Source organism: Epinephelus moara, chromosome 16, assembly GCF_006386435.1.
Source record: "Epinephelus moara isolate mb chromosome 16, YSFRI_EMoa_1.0, whole genome shotgun sequence".
Lineage (NCBI taxonomy): Eukaryota > Metazoa > Chordata > Actinopteri > Perciformes > Serranidae > Epinephelus > Epinephelus moara.
In genome coordinates this window covers 37,668,461-37,690,472 of record NC_065521.1, presented here as the reverse complement: position 1 = coordinate 37,690,472, position 22,012 = coordinate 37,668,461, and the positions used below count along the sequence as shown (strand labels likewise).

General features: G+C 42.1%; 1 protein-coding gene across 1 annotated transcript in view; it reads left to right on the top strand.

The window, feature by feature from the left end:
• Positions 1–19,520, top strand: part of nol4la (nucleolar protein 4-like a) — a 29,368-nt gene extending 9,848 nt beyond the window's left edge. Inside the window, exons 2-11 of the mRNA XM_050063996.1 lie at positions 1,673–1,828; positions 3,271–3,382; positions 7,503–7,612; positions 12,335–12,476; positions 13,211–13,503; positions 15,129–15,314; positions 15,782–15,970; positions 16,086–16,202; positions 16,348–16,537; positions 19,303–19,520. Coding sequence (XP_049919953.1) covers positions 1,673–1,828; positions 3,271–3,382; positions 7,503–7,612; positions 12,335–12,476; positions 13,211–13,503; positions 15,129–15,314; positions 15,782–15,970; positions 16,086–16,202; positions 16,348–16,537; positions 19,303–19,520 — 1,713 coding nt within the window. The remainder of the gene's footprint in view (positions 1–1,672; positions 1,829–3,270; positions 3,383–7,502; positions 7,613–12,334; positions 12,477–13,210; positions 13,504–15,128; positions 15,315–15,781; positions 15,971–16,085; positions 16,203–16,347; positions 16,538–19,302) is intronic.
• The last annotated feature ends 2,492 nt before the right edge of the window (positions 19,521–22,012 follow it).

The following is a 22,012-nucleotide window of genomic DNA, read 5'->3' as shown; positions in this document are numbered from 1 at the left end:
TTGTCCCAAGAAGCAGCAGCAGCAGCAGCAGCAGCAGTGGTAGCGGCAGCGGTGGCGGTGGTGGTGATGTCACCAGGGGAATGATGATGATACCTCCAAGTGCGACAGATTACAGCTGTGATGATGAGGTGGAGGATCGCTATTATTTCATTTATTATCATTACATTTAGCCCGTGCTGACAGGGGAGAGTGGCTCGACAGAGAGAGGGAGAGAAAGGGAGAGAGGGCCGGATTAAAACAAACCCGCTCTGTGAGCTGGTTTTAGTTGCCATGGCAACGATCATTACCTCGCACTTGGGAGAGCAGGAGCAAGAAGGAGGAGGAGGAGGAGGAGGAGGGGGGAGAGAGAAAGAAAGAAAGAAAGAAAGAAAGAAAGAGAGACGGGACGGAAAGGTAGGGGATGAAGACGTGGAGGCAGGAGCGAGGACGCAGTTGGGGGAAAAACGAGAAAATGAAATGTCAGATCCCAGGAACTGTGCAGAAATGTCAAGAAGAGGAGGGGGACAAAAGTGTGATTCCTCAATGCCGGGGGGACAACTTTTTGAACTCCGGACCCTCCTCTCACTCAAACAAGAAAAGATCACTCCCCAGCTAGAACCCAATCTCCAGAAAATGTCAGCGCTTGTCTCACATCTGCGTGAAAGAGCCGGACTCATGAAAAAAAACTAATTAAATGCCCAAATCCTTTTTGTGTTCATTTCATGCTTGCTGGGGCACTTTAAAAATATCAGCAGGTGCAGAAATATTAAGATAAGATCTGGTGGAAAATGCAAAGTGTTTGTTAAGGAGGGGATGAGAGAGTTACTTGGAGAGAAAAAAAAAAAAAAAGATGGAGGCAGAAAGGAGAGGAAAGCCCCATGTGGTGCTGCGGATGGAGGCCGTTGTCCTGGCGATCCCACTTCTATGGTGTGTCACATGACCCTTTGCCCAGCACACCTGCCCGAGAGAAATCAGTGGCAGTTTCTATGGCGACAGGGTCAGCAGTACGGGAGGCAGGATGGCTGCCAGAGGTGGTAGTAGGAGGGACTGTTGGTCTTGTACAGTGTCGGTGGTGTTATTTTTAAACATTGCAGAGATGAGGTGATGGCTGCCGACCTGGCCGGGCCCAGACTTCTCCAGCTGGGAGGGAAACATAAAGACAGGCTGATTTATGGACAAAACAAAGCAGGTTGTTTCGGGTTAGGACACCTTGTGCAGGGTGTGTGAGTGACTGTAACCACACGACTCATGTGCCCTAAAGATCCTGCTCATGGATGCAGGAAGCTCCATTTGCAGCTTTAACAGACTAGTGTTTCCCAACTGGTCCAGTCCCAGTGTCCAGATTTCTCTTTAGTCATTAGTTCAAGGTCCCACAGCCTAAAACATTCAGCGTCATACTTGTGTTTGGCCACGGTGTTGAGCTAATTTGCTGTCTCTGTCAAACAGCTGTCAGTTAGTCACTGACTCTACAGCGGAAAACAGCACTTCAAAATAAAAGCTCTGTGTTAAATAAACCACTTTATTTTGAAGTACTTAAATTTCCAGCAAACTTGACGTGTTTGTGAGTCACTTGCGGTCCATTCAGAATGGGCCCGTAACCCACTTTGGACTATGACCCGCCAATTGGGAACCACTGATAAATCTCTGTGAGACGGGACATGAAACCTTACCCCAATCTCTGTCTGTGTTTCAGTGTTCAGATGGGAATTCGGCCCAAGACAACTCCTCCCTGAAGCGTGTAGCTGTGGTAGAAGACTTCTTCGACATCATCTATGCCATGCATGTGGAGATGGGCGCCGACCCCGGGAGAGCACCCAAACATGCAGGCCAGAAGAAGACCTACAAAGCGGTGAGTGAATCCAACCAGGTACCCTCAGCAGGATAAGCGGTCTGACAAATGCCTTGCAATATGATACGATACACTTTATTGTGCCTGTTGGGACAATTAACACTCTTGGGACACTGTTGGGCTCAGGAGCTGCACAAGTATTGCTGCTTCACAACAATAGTCCAGAACAAATGAAAAGCATACACCATAAAATCATAAAAACACATAATACACATAACAGTGTGTTACGTGTGCATTTTACAGCATGCAGACACCATTGCTTGTTCCTTTGTGTCCACAGCTGGAGTGAGGTAAAAAAAAACAAAAAAAAAAAACAGTAGGGTTTTTTCATTTTAAGAAATGGGCCCAGTTTTCTTTTAGGAGGCCAAAATTTCCAGTCGCTCCTGACTAAATGTTCAACACCTGGAGACCGGTGGGAATATTTATTTCTGTGAAAGACAAAAGGCTGTACTCCTTCGCTCTGGCGACATCATGTATAATGTCTAGCATCAGGAGTTACCAAGGGAACCAATAACCACCTTTACCAGTAAAACAAAGTACTGATGGTGCACAGGAGTTTCATTGTCACATGATGGATGTCGCAGGAACAAAGGCAGAATATGAGTTTACAAACCAAGTGAGGTTTGGTCTCGGGTCGGGTGTGGTGTCCTGACAGGGGCTTTGTATGTAGCTTTAGTGCTGCGTTGGTGAGGGGGGTTTAGCAGGACTCTGGTACCCCCCACCCCGCAGGATGGGAGAAAAAAAAATCATAGAGCCACGTCCTCCTGCCCTGTAGAGAGGTCCTGTCACGTCTCATAGAGTGTACCCTTTTGAGGAGGCAGCATCACTGGGGCAGGGCATAATATGGAACTGTCACTGTGGCCTTCTGGGAGGTGCACGCTCCTCTGGGTGGCCTTTCCCTCTCAGCTGCCTCAAGGGGCCATGAGGGGTGGGGTGGGTTGAGGGGGTGCAAAGGGGATGGGGAGCTGTGGCAGTGGTGATGGCGGGCCGGTGGGGGTGGGCACCCCTGCTGCCTCTCCATGGTCACGTGAAGGTCGCATTTTACAGGGAAACGCCAGAGGGGGCGAGGAGGGGAGGGTGGCATAGCAGCGGAGACAAACAGAGAAGGAAGGCTGAGCATGAGAAAGAGGTGGAGATACGAGTCGACTGCACCTGAGAGAGCAGGAAGAGGAGGATGATGAGCACCACTCGTGTTTTAGAGCATCACAGCAGAAATGCGTACAGCTGGAATTAGGCCGTTTGAAGGCAGCGAGATCGCCTGGAGGGAGGATTCCTCCTCATGCCACATCCAGATAACACATAATCACTGACCCCAAACTTTCACACATGCACCGTACAAAAAAACACCTGCACACACACATTCTGAGTTCACAGCCTGAGCCGTAACCGCTGCCATTTTTGTTTCCGTAACCCAGTCTCCTCTGCTCACTCCCCCGGCACAGATAGCAGAGACCTACGCCTTCCTGCCCAGAGAGGCGGTGACTCGGTTCCTAATGAGCTGTGGAGAGTGTCAGAAGAGGATGCACATCAACCCCAGCACTGCAGAGTTCAAAGGTAACAGCACACATCTGACCCGTGGAGAGGCTGGCTAATTCTAGAGACATCATTAACTGATTTTTTTAGATCAACCTTTAAGAGTGGATAATGCTCAGATCCTGTGACATGGAAAAGGTTTAATTGCTGTGTTGCAATGCATGCTAGGATTATAGAAACCAATCAATCCTCTCGCTGTGGGATTTTCTGCAATAATTTCATTTTAAGATTCATAGAAATGTTGATTTGATGTATCAGATAGAGCTGAGTTCTCCATTGTCCTGTCAGACACTAGATATCAGCTGATGTGATCTTAGCTGTTTATACTTGGAAGAGTTTCGACACTGAGCCTTCATTAATAAAACATGTTGTATATGTATCCATCACCGACATGCTGTAACAAAGACCCAAGAGGACCACATCTCTGGGATTGTATAGACCCACCAAACCGATCACAGAGTCCCTCCAGTGGCCGGTGTGGAGACTGCAGACAGCTCACAGCCACTTTGTTTGGGTTCAGGTGGTACAAACAGCAGAGGTTACTCCATCGGTTTCAACCTTTTTGCAGGATAGTGCAGCAAATCTACCTCATTCAAAGAATTTGTAGGCATGGTTGATGGACAGCTGCACGCCGTGCTCTAAAAAAACAACAACAGGAAGTCTGGACCGCTGATTTGGTCCACAGTTTGCGCCAAAAATGGCACCCATCTGAGTCATACTTCAGTCAGTTCCAAACACACAGACATGATCAGCATACTTTTTGGATTCAGTGTGACTTAAACATTTTCAGAGGGTGTAATATCCCTGAAGTCTATCACTGATAAATGGCCATAAATCTGTTAGTAAGTCAAAGAAAAATGACGTCCCTTATCCTCCTGAGACCTGAGCTTTTGTTTGGTATGCATTTTTAATTTCTTCTAGTTAGTCAGTAGGACCTGATAAGTATGAAAAAACTAAACACTGTCAATGATAATTAAGTCCCAATGTCCGTCAACGAGCTGATGATAAATTCCTTATGTCTTCAAACGAGTACTTTCTAATGAACAGTGTCTTAATGTCTTCAAACGAGTACTTTCTAATGAACAGTGTCTTAGTTTGTTACTGTTGCTAAAATTGGTGAAATTTGTTGCCGTAGCAAACTACAAACATTAGTTTCAATCATAAAATGTGATCAGGTTTTGGATCTTGTCCACGTTTGTGTCAGGTCGGTTGTAGACTGACTTGATTGAGATGGCTGCCATCTTGTTTTTAGATGGATTAGTGTATTGTGCTCTTACTGCCACTAGATGGCACAAAACTGTCCACAAATGAGAACAACAGGTCTAAGTCAAGTAGAATTAAGTATAAGGTCAAGTAAACCCAAAATATAATGTCCTCAAATAAGGACACGGGGACTCAGGAGGATATAACTCCAGAACTTGCCTGAGAATTGTCACAGTTTTAAGTTTTCTTCAGTGTCAAAGTATTCCAGTGATAGTCCATGAGTACATCTCAAACAGGAAGTGGTCACAGCAAATTCGGCAATTTTGCATGGTTGATGGACAGGTCTATGCTGGTAGTCTAAAAAACAAACAGGAAGTTTGTTATTGCAGTCTGGCCAGCAGATCTGGCCGAAAATTTGCGGCAAAAATGGCATCCTTTCTGACTCATAATGACTCAGTCACATCTTAACACACAGACATTATCTACAATTATTAGGATTAAAGTGTGACTTACACACTTTCCCATATCATTACCTCAGAATATTAAAGTAATCCAGTGATAGTTGTGTTTATATCCATTAGTACATCTCAAACAGGAAGTGGTCACAGCTATTTCGGCGTACTTTAATGGTGCTAATTAAAAGTATGGGGGCAGCTTTTGTGTGGTTGATGGACAGATGCATACCAGTGTTCTAAAAAAAACAAGGAAGTTAATTATCACAGTCTGGCCAATCGATTTGGCCCAAAATTTACGCTGAAATTGGCATCCCTTCTGAGTCACAATAACTCATTAATTCCAAACACACAGACATGATAGACATATTTTTGGATTCAGTGTGACTCACACACTTTCTGAGGATGTCATTATCTTCAATGACCATCGCGAATACATGTTTATAAATAGAAATGAAAGAAGAAATAATGCCAGAGCGTGACGGAAAATCATCACGATTTTACGCGTTTTTTCAGTATCACAGTATTCCAGTGATAGTTGTGTGTATATCCGTGAGTGCATTGCAAACAGGAAGTGGTAACAGCTAATTCTGCATACTTTTAATGGTTAATGGTTGATGGACAGGTGCGTGCTGGTGCTCTAAAAAAACAACAGGAAGTTTGTTATTGCAGTCTGGCCGGCTGCTTTGGCCCAAAATTTGCACCCAGAATGGCACAACTTCTCTGAGTCATAACTCAGTCAGTTCCAAGCACACAGACATGATAGACATATTTTTGGATTCGGTGTCAATTAAACACTTCCAAGGATATCATTATCTGTGATGTCCATCATAAATAAATGTCCATAAATCTGTTTGAGAAGGCAAAGACAAAGACATACCATATAACTCCAGAACTTGCCAAAGAATCATCACATTTTTCTTCAGTATCAAAGTATTACAGTGACAGTCGGTATATCCATGAGTACACTTCAAACAGGAAGTGGTAACAGCTAATTTGACATTCTTTAATGGTGCCAACTAAAATTACAGCAGCTATTTTGCATGGTTGATGGACAGGTGCATGCTGGTCCATGACAAAAACAGGAAGTTTATTATTGCAGTCTGGCCGGCTGATTTGGCACACAGTTTACTCCAAAACTGGCTTTCCTTCTCTGAGTCATAATTTAGTCATTTCCAAGCACACAGACATTATCTACATATTTTCGATTAATTGTGACTTAAACACTTTCAGAGGATCTAATATCTGTGATTATTATCCCAAATAAATGTCCACAAATACCAGAACTTGAGAACTTGTCTGAGAATGGTGACAAAAATCTATATCTATTTATTAGTTTTCTTCAGTGTCAAAGTAATCTAGTGATAGTTGTGTGAACATCAATGACTGTACTTCAAACAGGAAGTGGTCACAGCTAATTTAGCTTACCTTTAATGGTGCCTATTTAAATTATGCAGGTGATTTTGTGTGGTTGACGAAGAGGTGTACACCATGCTCTAAAAAAAACAGGAAGTTCATGTCTGATCCGCTGATTTAGCCCAAAATTTTGTGCCAAATAAAAGTTGATACTATATTTATTAGATTTATTTCAGACACAGAGTGAGTACAGGTATATTCAGGCAGTCAGTTGAAGAAAAATAATGTGTTTTTTTGAGCATTAAAGCGTGTAAACATGTTCTGGTAGAAACACTAAATACAAGTACAAACCTGAAAATGAGCAGAATACTGGGCCTTTAAATCAGCATTGTATAAATCAGTGGTTCCCCACAGGTCCACATTTCTCCTTAGCCATTAGTTCAATGTCCACACAGTTTAATACATTCAGCATCATACTTGTGTTTGGCCATGTCGTCGAGCTAGTTTGCTGTCTCTGTCAAGTAGCTGTCCATTAGTCACTCACTCTACAGCAGGAAACGACACTTCAAAGTAGACTCTCTGTGCCAGAAATTCACTGTACTTAAAAATAAAGTGTTTTTTACAAACTTGACATCTTTGTGAGTCACTTGTGGTCCATTCAGAATGGATCCGTGACCCACTTTTGGACCGTGACCCACCAGTTTGGAACCAGTGATGTAAAGCTCCAGTGTGAAGGATTTAGTGGCACTTAGGTTGCAGAAATTTCTCTCATGTTCCCAGCGTGTAGGAGAACCATGGTGGCTGACACAAAAACACAAAATGCAAAAATGTGAATGTCCCTATCCAGAGCGAGTGTATGGTTTTTCCGTTCTGGGCTACTGTAGAAATATGGCGGTGCAACACGTCGATCTTCATAGACGAGGAGCTGCTCCCTATCTAGATATAAATGGCTGTTTCTAAGGTAACGAAAACACAATGATTCTTAGTTTCAGGTGATTTAATGAAAATATAGTTATGAATATTATAAACTATCTCTGCCAATAGGTGCCCCTAAATCCTGCACACTGTACCTATAATAAGTGTTTTTTATTTGTTCATAATTTGTGTGGTTTTTGTGCTGTCTTTGTCAGAAAATGACCGACCCACCTCCCTGGTCCCGGACCTCATTGATTACAACATGCCTCTTACTGCCACCTACCTGAAACAGATGAAGCTGCAGTGCATGACTGCCACTGAAAGGGTGAGTGCCTCTTTACTGCATGTTTGTGAAGCGTGGGAACAGATATAAGGTGTCCTGAGGGATTAATTAAAAAAAAACGTCTCCATTTCACTATAATTGTGTTTGTATTGACTAAACACATCATCTGGTTTGTATTCTGTTCCTTCTCATGGAGGCTGTGAGCAGAAACACTCTGTGCAGGCAGAATAAAACATGCTTCTTCTTAACTTTTAATTCACTCCTGAACAATGAGAGCGGTGCCCCTGCTGGGAGGAGGAGCTCAGTGTGAAATGAGGATTAGTAAGCCCTCTGACGTCACGTGTGAGGCCCCTCCCCATGTGTGGCTGTGACAGAAACACTCAGAAACCACTGTCACTGAAGTGCAGGGAGCGCTACTTGATGATGATAATGTAGAACCTCACTCACGCATAATTAGGATTATCCGGAACAATGACCCAGACTGTGATTTGCGGGTGAGTACAAATTAACAAATGCTCAGAGTGTTGGTCACATCTGTGTGCAGACTGAGAATGAGCCGGGCCAATAATTTAATAATTAACCATCACAGAGGGCTGTTTCAACTGCTGTAGGAGACTTGTAGTGATTTGTTCCATATTTCTGCTGCGCTGCGTCGCACAACAGTTCAGAGCAGCAGTTGGTTCAAACTGCAGCAGGTTTGTTCTGTTGACAAAAGCAGATCAGCGGAGAGTCTGCGAGTGTGTGTTCAGTCTGCTGCAAACTGTTTGCATGTTGTTCTGCAGAACTTTGCTGATTGTTATGGTACAGTAAAGAAACAAACTACATATGGAGACAAAACGTGCCTCAGATACCAAACACTCTCACTGTTTAATATTTTACTCAACAAAAGTGTTCAACTCTCTCATCCTGAGACAGAGGTATTACACATATTTCTATTATATAGTATTTTAAGGTTTCTTTTTCATATTTTTATTGTAGTTTTTCTATTGTATATTCATGTTCCTAACTGTTGCAGTACTTTGCCTTTATTTTTACCGTAAAACTTCAATTAAAAGCCCAGTCCCTTCTACTAGCCCGGTGTGGCTACACATTTTGACAAATAAAGGCCTGTCTCAATTAGATGCCTAGTCTGGTTGCCAAGCAGTTCATTGTTTTCTATGGAGGTCCTTCAGATGTATAAAAGGGGGTTGTTGGCTACCTCAAATTATGTGTCCATTACTTGATTACCTTGTAAGTTATTCATATTCTTTTAGTCCATAAGGGTCCTCAGATCAAAAGAATCAAAAGGGTTTTTCAAAAAAATGTATTCAAGTTGTGGAAATTATTTTTTGCCAGGTGCCAAAATCCTCAAGTGATGTAACTCTCTCTCTCTGATGCTCTGTCTGTTGGAGCTAGACCAAATGAATATTGGTTTCATACTGGTTTAAATAAACAATTTGATTATATCTCCTGATCTTTGCTGAGCAACAGTTTTGTGTGGAAGGAATTAAAGGCCTGTCCCAAATATAGGCCTGCTGATTTCAGTGATTTAAGCAAATAGCCGGGCTATTAATTGAAGTTTTACAGTATTTCCCCTTGATTGGTTCATTGAACATTTATTGTATGCACCAAAACACCAAGGCAAATACCTTGTAAGTGAAAACTTACTTGCGGTGCTGGACCTTAGACATTCAGCGCCCTAGGCAAGTTTCACCTGGCAACTCACCCCCCACCGAAAAATGAATAAAATAAAATAAAATAATTAAATTAAATTAAATTAAATTAAATTAAATTATATCAACACAAATTAACAATTTAGCTAACAAATAATACCAACAAAAAAAAAAACAATAAAAAATTGTATAAATTTGCAAATGTGTTTCTTTTTTTGTGTTGCACCCAGAATGTCTTTTCTATTTTCATTTTCTCTTACTCCGATGCTCTGCACACACACTCCTCTCCAATTTATCCATTATGTTTTATGTTTTTATCCATTATGTCCATTATTTTTTTATTTTTATCTAAAAAAGGAAATAGGAAGATCCACCACTGTCTATTTGGCAGTGAACCTTAATCTGATGCGGATGCCCCTCCATTCGACCACTTTGAATAGATACAGACTTAGTTATAAACACCACATCAAAACCAGACTCTGAAACCGATGACTTGTGAAACTTGTGAAAATGCTGACCAGAGTTCCCTAAATTCCACAGTAGCATCTCCAGATTGCTTGTTTTTTTCCAGTACAACAGTCTAAAATCAAAAAGTATTTAGTTTACTATCACACACAAGCATAGGCGTAGATTTTGAGGGGGACGCAGGGGTTAGTCCCCCCCAGTACAAGAAAGTAGGTGAGGACTTTCTTTTTGATAGTATTAAAGACCTTTCCAGCACAAACTGATGCAGGACAGACAAAAACTGGTGCATACAAATTCACCAGAATGAAGGAAATTGTGTTCAGCACTCAGTGTTTCCTAGCAGAAGACCCCCAACCTCATGTGTGTCCCCACCAATGTTAAAATGAAATCTACTGAGAAGAAGAAACGCAGCAGATCCTCATAACTGAGAAGCATGAACCACTGAATGTTTTTATGACCCAAACTGTTCAGAGATGATCAAAATAATATATATTTTTTTGTTGACCAACTAATTATTTTATCTCTTTACGAAAACGTTATTATACCATAAGTCATATCAACTTCTGGAGACATATGTTTGTTGTCTTGATTGATAAGACAATAAAGTTTATTCAAGTAACGTGTAGTGAGTTAAATGCTCCAGCTTATCTCTTTGTAAAACTCTTTTGGGTCTTGGTCTTAAAAGTAAATCCCCAGACTTTATGAATTATACACTAAAGCATTAATGATGCTACGTTCCCGACTACTTAGAAGCTGTGTAATTAGAGCCTCTCTCCCTCTCGTGTCTCCATCGCTCTCTTTAATGCTACACTGCTCACTTGGTACCTAATGGAGCCGTCACTGAGCATTTTGGTCCTCCTCAAACCCCCTTTCAGAGGGACGGATGCATATTCCCAAGAGTTTAGGCCTATTTGTGTGCTCGTGTGGCGGGAATGAGATGGCGAGATGATATTTCCGCTCTGTTCCCATCACACAGTCGTAGCTTTGCTCCCCTCTCTGCCAGCTGATACATGACGGTGAGCACAAAGGCCAGAGAGAAGTCATCATGTATGTTAACAGGAAGTGGCCTGGGTCGCTCAGAGATATGCTCATGGCTGTTAGCAGATGATATAATGCCTGTAGTTTGGAGCCGAAGCTCGGGACAGCCTTTGAATAGTTTGAGATTATTCCGCTCTCCTTGGCTAATCCTCATGGTTTACTCATATTCGTGTTGCGCTACAACAAGCATCTTTAGGGTCTCTACGTAACAGAGTTAAAAATAGCAGCGCTCCAAGAAACATATTACTTAACAGGGAGCCTCCTGCTTTTTTCTGAATCAGACTTCAGCACATTTTATCAAGACTTATCAGGAAAATGTCACAAATGTGCATTGAAAGCCTCTTTGCAGTAACTGTTGCTCCGGTCCATACTGGCCTCTAAGAGATTCCTGTCTGAAGCTATTTCAGTGAGCAGTGTATGTCATGTCAGTGATGAGGGAAAAACTCCACAGGTCAAATCTAGGCATAAGTGATTTTCATGTTTTGTTTTATGACATAAAATACATGAGTACATACCCCACTCCTGAATTATTTATTTATGGGTCTTAAAAAAGACAAGTAACAAGTGGCTAAATGAGACTACGGAACGTCATCACACCGAACATGGCTCATTGTGGTGGCGACATTAAAGTCATGTGGTGTCAGGAGGTTGAGTTTGTTTATAGCCTGACATTAGATTTTTACTTTGGGCGATTGCGTTTACGCTTTGAAATTCATAAAAGTGGTATTTATTTGTTTGGAAGGATTACTGAACAGGCCTATCGGGCACAGGCACAGGGGCCCAATGTGTTCTTTTGGGGGGTTGCCCTGGCCTTCACCTGCAAAATGTCACTCAAATGAACACATACCAACCAGATAGAGATTCAAAATGACCACAAAAAAACAACAACAACAAAAAAAAAGCCAATGGAGAAATCCCATTGGCTTTTTGACAAGGGAACCAGGGTGGTGCCAACTTGGTGGACTCCAGTTTTAAAGCTTTGAGTTCAGCATTACAGCCGTCGCAATCTTGGGTTTTTGGAGCCAGAAGTGACCATGGCTGGATCCAAATGTCCACCCTCTGGACTTGCAGACTGAGGCTGTACAACTGTACTGTACATACTGCTTTCTAGCCTATATATTTGGCATTACACTGTGCAAACTTTTGGGTAGGCTCCAATAATACAATGCATTTTCATTCCCTCTACAGCCTATTTCTACATTTTTCTGTATCATGATGTTGAATATTATTTCTGGCCTACATGATTCAAGTACTGTTTTAATAGGCTACAGTAACTGTTTCACATATATATAAGTTTTGATTTTTTAGTCAGCTTCGTCACTTCCATATTGCAATGAATTGTGGGCAATTTACTCTCTGAAGTCTGCACCCCAAGCAGACTCTCTGGAAGTCTGCAGAAAGTCCACTTGAGGCCCTTTGTGACTGGATAAATTGTAGATTTGAACCTGTGATGGAAGAGTTTCTTCTTCTTCTCCCTTTTTAATCTCTACAGGACAAAATGGGAAACTTGGAAGTTTGTCAAAAGGATCTCCATCCTGACACGACTCCCTCTTCACAGCCAAGCTTCCTTTCCCCGCCTCATGGTCTCTTCCTTTCTCTCTCCCTTCAGGATGACAGTTCGGTGAGCAGCGAGGACATGAACGGCGTTGAGACCACATGGGTCGCAGCTGAGCAGCCTCCAGTGCCTGAGCCCAGTCCAACCAACGGAGAGAGAGTCAGCAACCCAGCAGCTCCCATTAAAGAGGAGGAAGGTAAGACAAACACATGCCAACAACAACCAGGACAGTGTATCTGTGTCCACAGTTTGTTTTATTGTTTTAGTTGCATCTGGAGGTATATGATTGGAAGGTACAGATTGTTACACAGGAAACAGCTTGCCTCGTTCTTAGTGGACTAATCCAGATAAATCCATCCTTACAGGGGGTGGGACACCACCGCAGCCCCGACCCATTGCGCACCCCTCTCTTTCTCTCAGGGTTCAGGGCTTAGAGAAGTAGGACAAAGGCCGATATTAACCTTCACAGATTAGGCACCATGATAGAAAGGACCTGCTATGATGGAGAATCAATCCTTTCTACAGTGAACATAGGTGGGAACGTGACCCATGTAGAAATCACAGTGAAATCAGTGCACAGCCATAAACTGGGTTAAAAAGCTGTAATTTACACACACCAGGAAGTGAAGGCTCCCTTCCCCCATCAGTCCCTCCTCATCCTCATCTCTTTCTCTCTTCTGTTAAAACTGAAGATTTCCCCCTTTGCCCTAACTTTTATTTATCCTGACAGTTGACCCCAATACCCACTTCCTTAACAGTTTCAGAGAGTACAACACAAGGCAGGAAGTCCCATCCCCCTGTTCTCACACGCCCACTCTGTTGTTACCCAGGACAGAAATAGTGCCTATTGTAGTAAACAAACTCACATTAAAGCAAAATGATGACAAACACACGCACAGCTCAGCTCCGTGTCTTCTGTTCCTCTGCCAGACGACGACTCCTCGGAGAGCGGCAGTGCCAACGGGCTGCCGGCCCTGACCTCCCCGGAGGTGCTGGCTGTGGGTGGGAACCCCCCAGATGGTGGGGCCCCATACGGGGAGGTGACAGAGAACGGGCTGAGCGCTCCGCTGGACTTTAGCACCACCTCGCCCTCGTCCTCCTCAGAGGATCAGCAACCGGTCAACCTGAGCGACAGACTGCTGCCGGCTGGGAGCTCGCCGCCAAACTCTTACCCCGCAGACCCCAACAGGAAGTACCCCATCAAAACAGAGTACACCAACAAGGTAAGAATAAAAACTTAATTAGTCATGACTTCAGATACATTTGTCTCATGTGGAGCTGACTCTGTGTTAATGTCAATGAGCAGTTAAGGGGAGACAGGTGAACAGGGTAATATCTTGAACTAACAGATATCACCATGAAACCTCCCCAGACAATAACTTACATAAAGACAGCTAATTATTGTATTACAAGTTGTTTTTGTTTGGTTTATGTTTAAATATACAAATGAAACATCATCTAATGAAATGTGCTGATGTTCATACATTATCAGAACAAACATCTGAACACTGGATAAAACCAGGTTCAAAAATCTTTTTGATTTTGTTGACTTGTTGACAAGTCAAAAGTTTTTACAGAGGGAATTTGGGATCTCTCTGTTCATGACTCTATAAATCAAAAATAACTGTCAACAGCTATAAACAAAAAAATCCATTTTCGCCATACTATTAGGACTGTTACTGTAAATGTTACATAAACAAACCCCTCAGCAAAGAATTATAAAGAATGTGGTGACAGAGACATGTGCTTTTTTTTCTTGAGAGGCCACTATGTTTGATTAGTTGTTGTTTTATTGTGGATGTTTGTTTTATATGTTGTATTTATTGCATTTTAATGTGTTTGATTGGCTGCTACCTCGGCCAGGTCTCTTGTAAAAGAGATTTCAGTCACGATGGGACTTCCTGGTTAAATGAATAAACAAATAAATAGATAAATAAAAACCTTCAGAATCTAGACAGGAATTAAAACTGGAAAGTTTGGTGTAAGTAAGCACTACTGAGGTGGACATTTTTGGCTCAGAGTATGAGGGAAAAACTAATTGAGAAAATTATATGTAGTATTAATTTTCATACATTTTTAGATCAAAAATAAGACTCAGTGGGTGAATATGGTAAAAATTTTACCTAGCAGTTATCAGCATAAAACTTCCCCAGTTGATTACTGACATTGACAAGCATTACAAGTTTTTTTTTTTATTTCATGTTTAAATATTCAAACGAGGCATTATTGAATTAAATATGTGCTGATTTTCATTTATTTTCAGAACAAAAATCTGAACATTGGATAAAACCAAGTTTCAAATTCTTTTATTTTTCATTTTTGTGGACATATTGCAGTGAAAGGTTTTTATAGAGGGAAGTTTGTATCTCTCTCTTAATCACTACATAAATCAGATAATAGGGTCAATGACCATGTTTGGTGAATGAGAGTGCTACTGAGGTGGACATTTCTGGCTCAGAGTATGAAAAAAATTGAGAAAATGGCCTTTACATTTATGTATTGTAAAATTAAAAACATTTTTACACTAAAAATAAGACTACAGGTGAACAGGGCAAACATTTGAACTAAAAGACATCCAAGAAATTTCCCCAGTTGATTCCTTATATTAAGACAATTATTTTTTATCAACTTTTGTGATGTTTAGGAATTACAAAATATATATTATAAAACAAACATCAATATGTGTATTTTTGATGTTTTCTTTACACTGGTCTGAATAAAGACATGTTATGAAAGCAAAACAGCCCACATGTTTTCACCTGGGGTGTGTCACCTTTAGAAAATCAGCTCTTGTGTCTGTGTAATCTATAATAATTTTATGTCTGTGTGTTTCTGTGTGTGTTTTCAGTCCCCTCCTTACAGCTCAGGAAGCTATGACTCTGTGAAAACTGAACTGAGCATGAGCGCTGAGGACTTGACCTCTGGTCGGGCACAGATAATTGATGATGACGATGATGATCATGACGACCACGATGACAGCGACAAGATCAATGACGCTGAGGGTATGGACCCTGAGAGACTCAAAGCCTTCAATGTAAGTAACCTGTCTACCTGTTATAGTATAGACAGAATACAGTACTGTCAGCGTAGATAGTGTACTCAGAAATATTACAATATCATATTTAAACTCTATATGAGCGAGTACACAATGCTCACTGTTTATCCTGTGAAAACTACTCTGTGCATTTCTGATCTTAACAAGTAGAGTACAGTAGCAAAGATGCATCCATGAGTGAATGAGCAAACAGTAGAAATCCTGTCCTGAATATGAGCAATGATTCCATTTCCATCGCTCCTGTTTTCATCACCTCCCCCTCCCTCTTTATCTTCTCCTCTCCCTCTCTAAATCTGATGCTCCCCCATCCCCTGCCTTCCCTTCCCTCTCTTTTGTTTCGACTCTCACACCCCTCTCCCCCTCGCTCTCTACCCGGCACCCCCACTCCCATTTTTCTGCTCTACATCCCCTCTCTCCCCTCCCCCCTCTCGCTCTGTCTCTGTCAGATGTTTGTGCGTCTGTTCGTGGATGAGAATCTGGACCGCATGGTGCCCATCTCCAAACAGCCCAAGGAGAAGATCCAGGCCATCATTGAGTCCTGTAGCCGCCAGTTCCCAGAGTTCCAGGAGCGCTCCCGCAAGCGCATCCGCACCTACCTCAAATCCTGCCGCCGCATGAAGAAGGGCGGCTTTGAGGTACAAAGTGCCCTCAGTCAAAATGTTGCCCATATTTATCCAACATAACAAATCTCAATGAATCCAGAGTTTCGCATCCATAATGTGCTAAAATCTCGCTGCCCCCTCCCGCCAGATACGACCTACACCTCCTCACCTCACCTCTGCCATGGCTGAGAACATCCTCGCCGCTGCCTGCGAGAACGAAACCCGAAATGCTGCCAAGAGGATGCGGCTCGATGTCTACCAAGCGGTAAATGTCTTGGCAGTTGGTGTATGTGAATTTGCCCAGCAGGGATTTTGGAAATGTGCTAGGATGGCTATGCATCATTAACGCCAAACGGCACAAATAAACTGCAATATTCTCCCCAAAACTGAAGACGTCTGATTTCTCACAGGATGAACCTGCCTCTGCTGACAAGTCCAGCTCGAGGGACCCGGCCTCTGTGGCGCCGTCAGGGTTCACCATCTCCAGCGCAGCTTTTGCCCAAGACCAGCTCTACACCAACGGAGGCCTCAACTACAACCTGCGGGGATACGGGACGGTCGGCAGCAACCAGCAGAACTCTGGAGCTGCACAAACCAACGGTGAGGAGATTATAGCAACCAAATAATGACGCTCAGAGAAGAATATTCAGCTCCTGTTATTAGAGGGTTGGTTCATTTAACTCTTCACCTTAACATGAGTGTCCACCTTAAAACAGTATTGGTGAATAGAATGGACGCTGGTGGATTACCTAAAATACTTCTCAGAAAAATGTGTTGCTGAATAATTTTAGCCATGCTAGTGTCATAGCTGTAGGAACGACTATGTTAGTATGTTGGCTGTTATAACAGCAGCTATTGAATGTGCGGCCATATTGTTTTGTTCAGACATTCATGGTACCAAGATGATGAATCCTAATGACCACGGTGACCCTGAGACTTTTCCTTTAACACCACCATCTATCTAAAATCTATTTCAGTAGAATATCTCAACATCTTCAGGATGATTGGTGCTAAATTCTACCAGATGATGTACCACACTGACTTTAGTGATCCCCTAACTTCTGCTATAGCATCATCATCAGATGCCGAACTATGTGTGCGGACGTTTATTTAGCTAGTTCCAGGTTATTTAGTCCCGACATAGAGTGTGATTACATGGACATGAATGACCATTTATGGGGCTTATCCCATATAGGATCATTTTCGGTTTATGGTGTTTACAGTATAAAGAAATCAAGTTATTCATATTCCCTGTATACATCTTGGTTACTTTTAGAGTACGTCTGCTAGCATATTCAGGTTACTCATAAACAGAATATGCTGTTAACATGCTCAAACACATGAACGTGACACTCCAAAAACCCGATCATGAACAGGTTACTCATGTCCATGTAAACACACTCATAGTAACAGCAATTCTTATATGGGAACAAATGATAAATCAACAGGAATAAAATAGAAATACAGGGAGTATATTGTTGTCATACACAGGGGCAGATCCTGAAACATTCAGGGCTCAACCCAAATGTAGAAGATCTGGGCCCCTGGGGAGATTTCCCCATTTACAGCAGCTAATTGCACTATTTTTCAGGCCCCTTGAGATAATACAGTAGAATACCTTAAAATCTGTGTATCATTTGGGGAAAACATGATAGTAACCAAAGAAAAAAATCATCCCGTGGGCCTACATCCCATTTTGTATCTAACTGTTCTGCAACTCTTAACCCAAAACACAACAAATGTAGTGGATGACTAATTTTCACTCCTGCAGCTTAAAGAGGCAAAGAATATCTGATGTTACTATTTTTAAGTTATATAACATAGGTAGGGTAGGACTTTGGTGTCAACAGCATTAATGGAGTGACCCCTGCGAGCTAGTTCAGACAGTCACCTCAAGCTGCACTGATTCATACACACGTCATACGTCACTTTCCATGTGTCATCCACAAAACACACCCTCCAAATGTGGCGGTCTATTTAAGCTGCAAAGTCTTCCCAGCTCTCCCTCTGCCTTGTTAATGTGGCTGCTGCCCTGCATTAGTACTGCTGCTCGCTCTGTCAGCCCCACCTCCACCCCTGCACCCACCTGCAGGCTCCAGCTAAGGAGGGAAATATTGAATCATCACTCCCTGATATCTCATGTAAACATATCTGCAGGGAGCAATGAGTCTAGACGCCAAACTCTAACTACGTTCTGCTGTTGAACCAAACATCTAAAACGTGAGTTGTCTGACTGAACTAATCTTGAAAGCTATTTTTGTTATACTGTGCTAGAATATAGTTCAAAGATTAATGTTAAGCAGACAAATTCATGCTATAATAATCTGGGTTGCTCTGACTGCAAATCAAGTGTCAGCAATAATGCCAAATTATGTGGTCTTCACTGGTCTGAGCTGACTGTTGGGCCAACAGAAGAACATTGACTCAATTATATTAGATTTCTTTAGGGAACAGCACAGATTCAGGGCTTTTCAGAAAAACCTTCAGGGCTGGAGCCCCAGAGGCCCCCCCTCTGCTCCGCCCCTGGTCATAGAGGCAAACCTGTTACCATATCATAAGCAGACATAATGATAAACCCATCTAATAGAAATGGGAAAAAAAAACAACAACAATCTAGTGGAGTTTAAGTTTAAAAAATGAGTAGACTTATTCAACATTATACTGAAAAAAACAACAAAAAACATTTCCTTAGATCCATCTTCCAAAAAACCCTCAAGAAATGAATTTGAATTCTTTTTTTTTCCTCTGTCAGACTTAGATTTTATGTGTATGAATAAGATAACCATTTTTAAAAATTTATTTTTATGTTATTTTTTACTTTTTGCCACTTTTTTGACAGTACAGCACTTTGTGCAACTAATGTAAAATATGCTTTTAAAAAATAAAAATAGATAAAAATAGATAAATAAATATATAATTTAAGGGTAGATATTGAAAAGTAAAAAAGTATATATTGAAAAATGAATTAAAATTAAAAACTGTTTTTCCCAAATTTTAGAGCGTAAGCATTTTTACGCATATTTCCACCCTAAATAAGTTCACTATTGAAGTTCCAAGTTGGAAATTTAAAAAAATTTCTTCAAAATTCCCCAAATTTCTGAGCCAACCCTTGACATACTTTTAATCAAATGACTACGTACATTTATATGTACTTCTCCCCCAAATAAGTTCACTATTAAAAAAGGTCCAATTTGTATTTTTTTATTTTTTTTTCCCCATTTCCAATATTCCTGAGCTTCTTCCCTGGAAAGTTTTCCAGAAATTAATCAGCCCTTTACAACCCAATATCTGGCCCTTTTTTGACATCTCCTGGTGTTCCTCCTGTATTGTATGTCTTCATTGAAGCATCATGGTTGTGTCCACAGGTCCCACAGATCTGAGCATGAAGTCAGTCGGCCCAAATTCCACCTCCTCCAGCTCCAACAGTCACGGTCAGGGTGGCGGCGGTGGCGGAGCTTCAGCCCAGCTCAGCCCTCCAGAGGTCACGGCGGTGCGGCAGCTCATCGCGGGATACCGAGAGTCCGCCGCCTTCCTGCTCCGCTCTGCAGACGAGCTGGAAAACCTGATCCTGCAGCAGAACTGAGTCCGAGCCAAAACCCTCTCCCAGCCTGTCCATCTCTGTCCCCTCAGTCACACACATCTGGGCAGACGTTCATACAAAGACACAAAGGTACACGAGTGATGCTGCAGCGCACACAGTGGGTCCTGTAGGTACCGTCACTTAGTCCCACGTGTTTCTGTATTTGGACGGGCCAGAACATATCACAGGCTGAAAATGTTTATTTATGCATTTGGTTCACTTTGACCTTAGTGCCCTGTTATCTGTAGCCATTCATCCCATTCAGTTCATTTTACCACTTCAACCTCCATTCGTCTCAGGAAGCGATGATCTATGTGAAAGAATTATCTGCATTGGTGCACAGGGGAGTACCACTACCTTAAATTAGCTGTGACCAGAATGCCACATTGGCTCGTTTATGCAGATGTTTGGACAAATTAACGGTTAAATAGCAGTGATTTAGTGTCATTACCTTGTGTCTATTTTTACACAAATTGTAAAATATGCTGTACAGTGGCATGATCTGATTGGGTCGTCTGATTCGAGTCATTTCTAAACCATAACTCTCCAAATTCACTTCTGTACTTTCTGGAAGTAGATAAATCGCTGCTAAATCCACTGACCTGTTAACCTCAACAGCTACTGAAGGATGTGCTGACTTACATATACACACAAAAAAAAAAACAATGTAGAGAAAGGTTAAAAAAAAAAAAAATCAGGACAGTGTTTGACAGTTTTCACCTGAAAGGTTTGACCAGCAGATCCGTCAAAACGATACCTCGGTCCTGCTCTGTTGGAGTGGTTTCCAGAGTCTGCGGCCCCGTGTACATGTGTACAGATGTTTTTGAAAACTGATATTATTCCCCTCCTTTCAAATATGTCTGTCCACACAACCTTGGTTTTACAAAATATCTTTGTCCACACTAGAACGCAAAAATGACTCCAACTGCTCGCCGGCGTTAGCTGTCTTCAGCAGTCTCTCGTCACAGGCAGCAAAGTGTACAGGCGGACGTTACCTTTTTCAAAACACCTACTGGTGATCTCATGACTGTTGATGTGTGTTTAATTTAAGGAGGATGGAGCTCACTCAAACATACGAGTGAAGCTCTGGACAAGCCAAAGTTTTCCTTCCAATACTCATCGACAACAATCTGGCGAATTTCAAAGAATGGGCGCTGAGGTGGACCGGAAAAACAGTGGATGCAGCAAATGCCGCCGTTTCTCTGTGAAGGGGTGCAGCCAATATTAAGTTTAAGTGTAAAATAGTTTAGCGAAGCCTGACCTATCTCCACAGTGCTTTGTCAGCACTTGAAGTTTTCGAATCACCATATGACCACGCTCGCTGGCTTGATTTCGTTTCTCTAAACCAATCAGTTGTCCTAGGCAGCGCGAAGTCCAGGACACAGTGACAGGGCTAACTGTTAGCATCACACAGCTAATGCTACCTAACAGTTAATGTGTTTAATGACAGCGTCGAGCTGTTTCAGCATCAGTGTGTTTGTTCAACCCGGTCTCACTTCGAAGTCGTCAAAATTTGGCGCTCAGGCAGTGACTTGCAGCGTCAGACACTGATGAAAAAGCCGTCCTTTAACATCAGCGTGATACACTGCCTGTTGCTGTTAGTTTAACGGTGCTCGGCAGCGTCAGGGGGGAAATGCGGCGGGACACGAATGAAAGTTTAGGCGACAAAAATCCAAGTAGGGATGGTGGGAGGGATGGTGGATGGGTCCAACAAACACTGACCTTCACCTGGGAGAGTGGTGTGTGTCCCGCAAGATCATAAAGCCAAACCCTGTTCTGTTTTCCTAAGGAGGAAAACCCAAAAACTCTAAAACTCAGTTTGCGTGTGGACGAGAGGCCAAAACGTGGTGGAAAATATGAGTTCATTAATACATGTACACGTGTAGACGGGGTCTTTGGCATGTGGTCACTGAGAGACAAAGACTCATTACCCAATGTGACTTTATTTTCAGTTATTTTATTATGAATATTTCTATCACAGGCAATTTCTCATGACTTAAAAGGAAAGGCGGCTTTTAAGAAGCCTGGGTATGCAAATTGAGGTCGCAGACACCTGTCAGGGATTTAAAAAAAAAAAAAAAAGGAGATTAATATATTGTTTAGACTCTTGGTTTATAACCAGTTCTACTGGAAAAGAGGAACAAGGTGCAATATTGAAGATAATCAGTAACGGTGCGCTTACTGAAATGACTCTGTCAGACGTGCTGAGGTGTTCTAAGGCAAAAAGGCGGAGTACGTTACCACAATCTCCTCCCGCTGTAACTGTCGAGTTGTAAAAAAAAAAAAAAGAAAAAAAAGAAATGATATCCCATGCAGCATTGTAGCCAATTTCAATGTTGTTGTTTGTTGTGAATACTGATCTTTATCGCTAACCTCATAACTGAGGCACTTTCATGTATCGGGATCAGTCATCCGTAGTGATAAAGAGGAAATGGGACCTGGCAGAACAATGAGACTTAATGTTGCACGTCTTGTTTTAATTTAAAGTGAGTTTT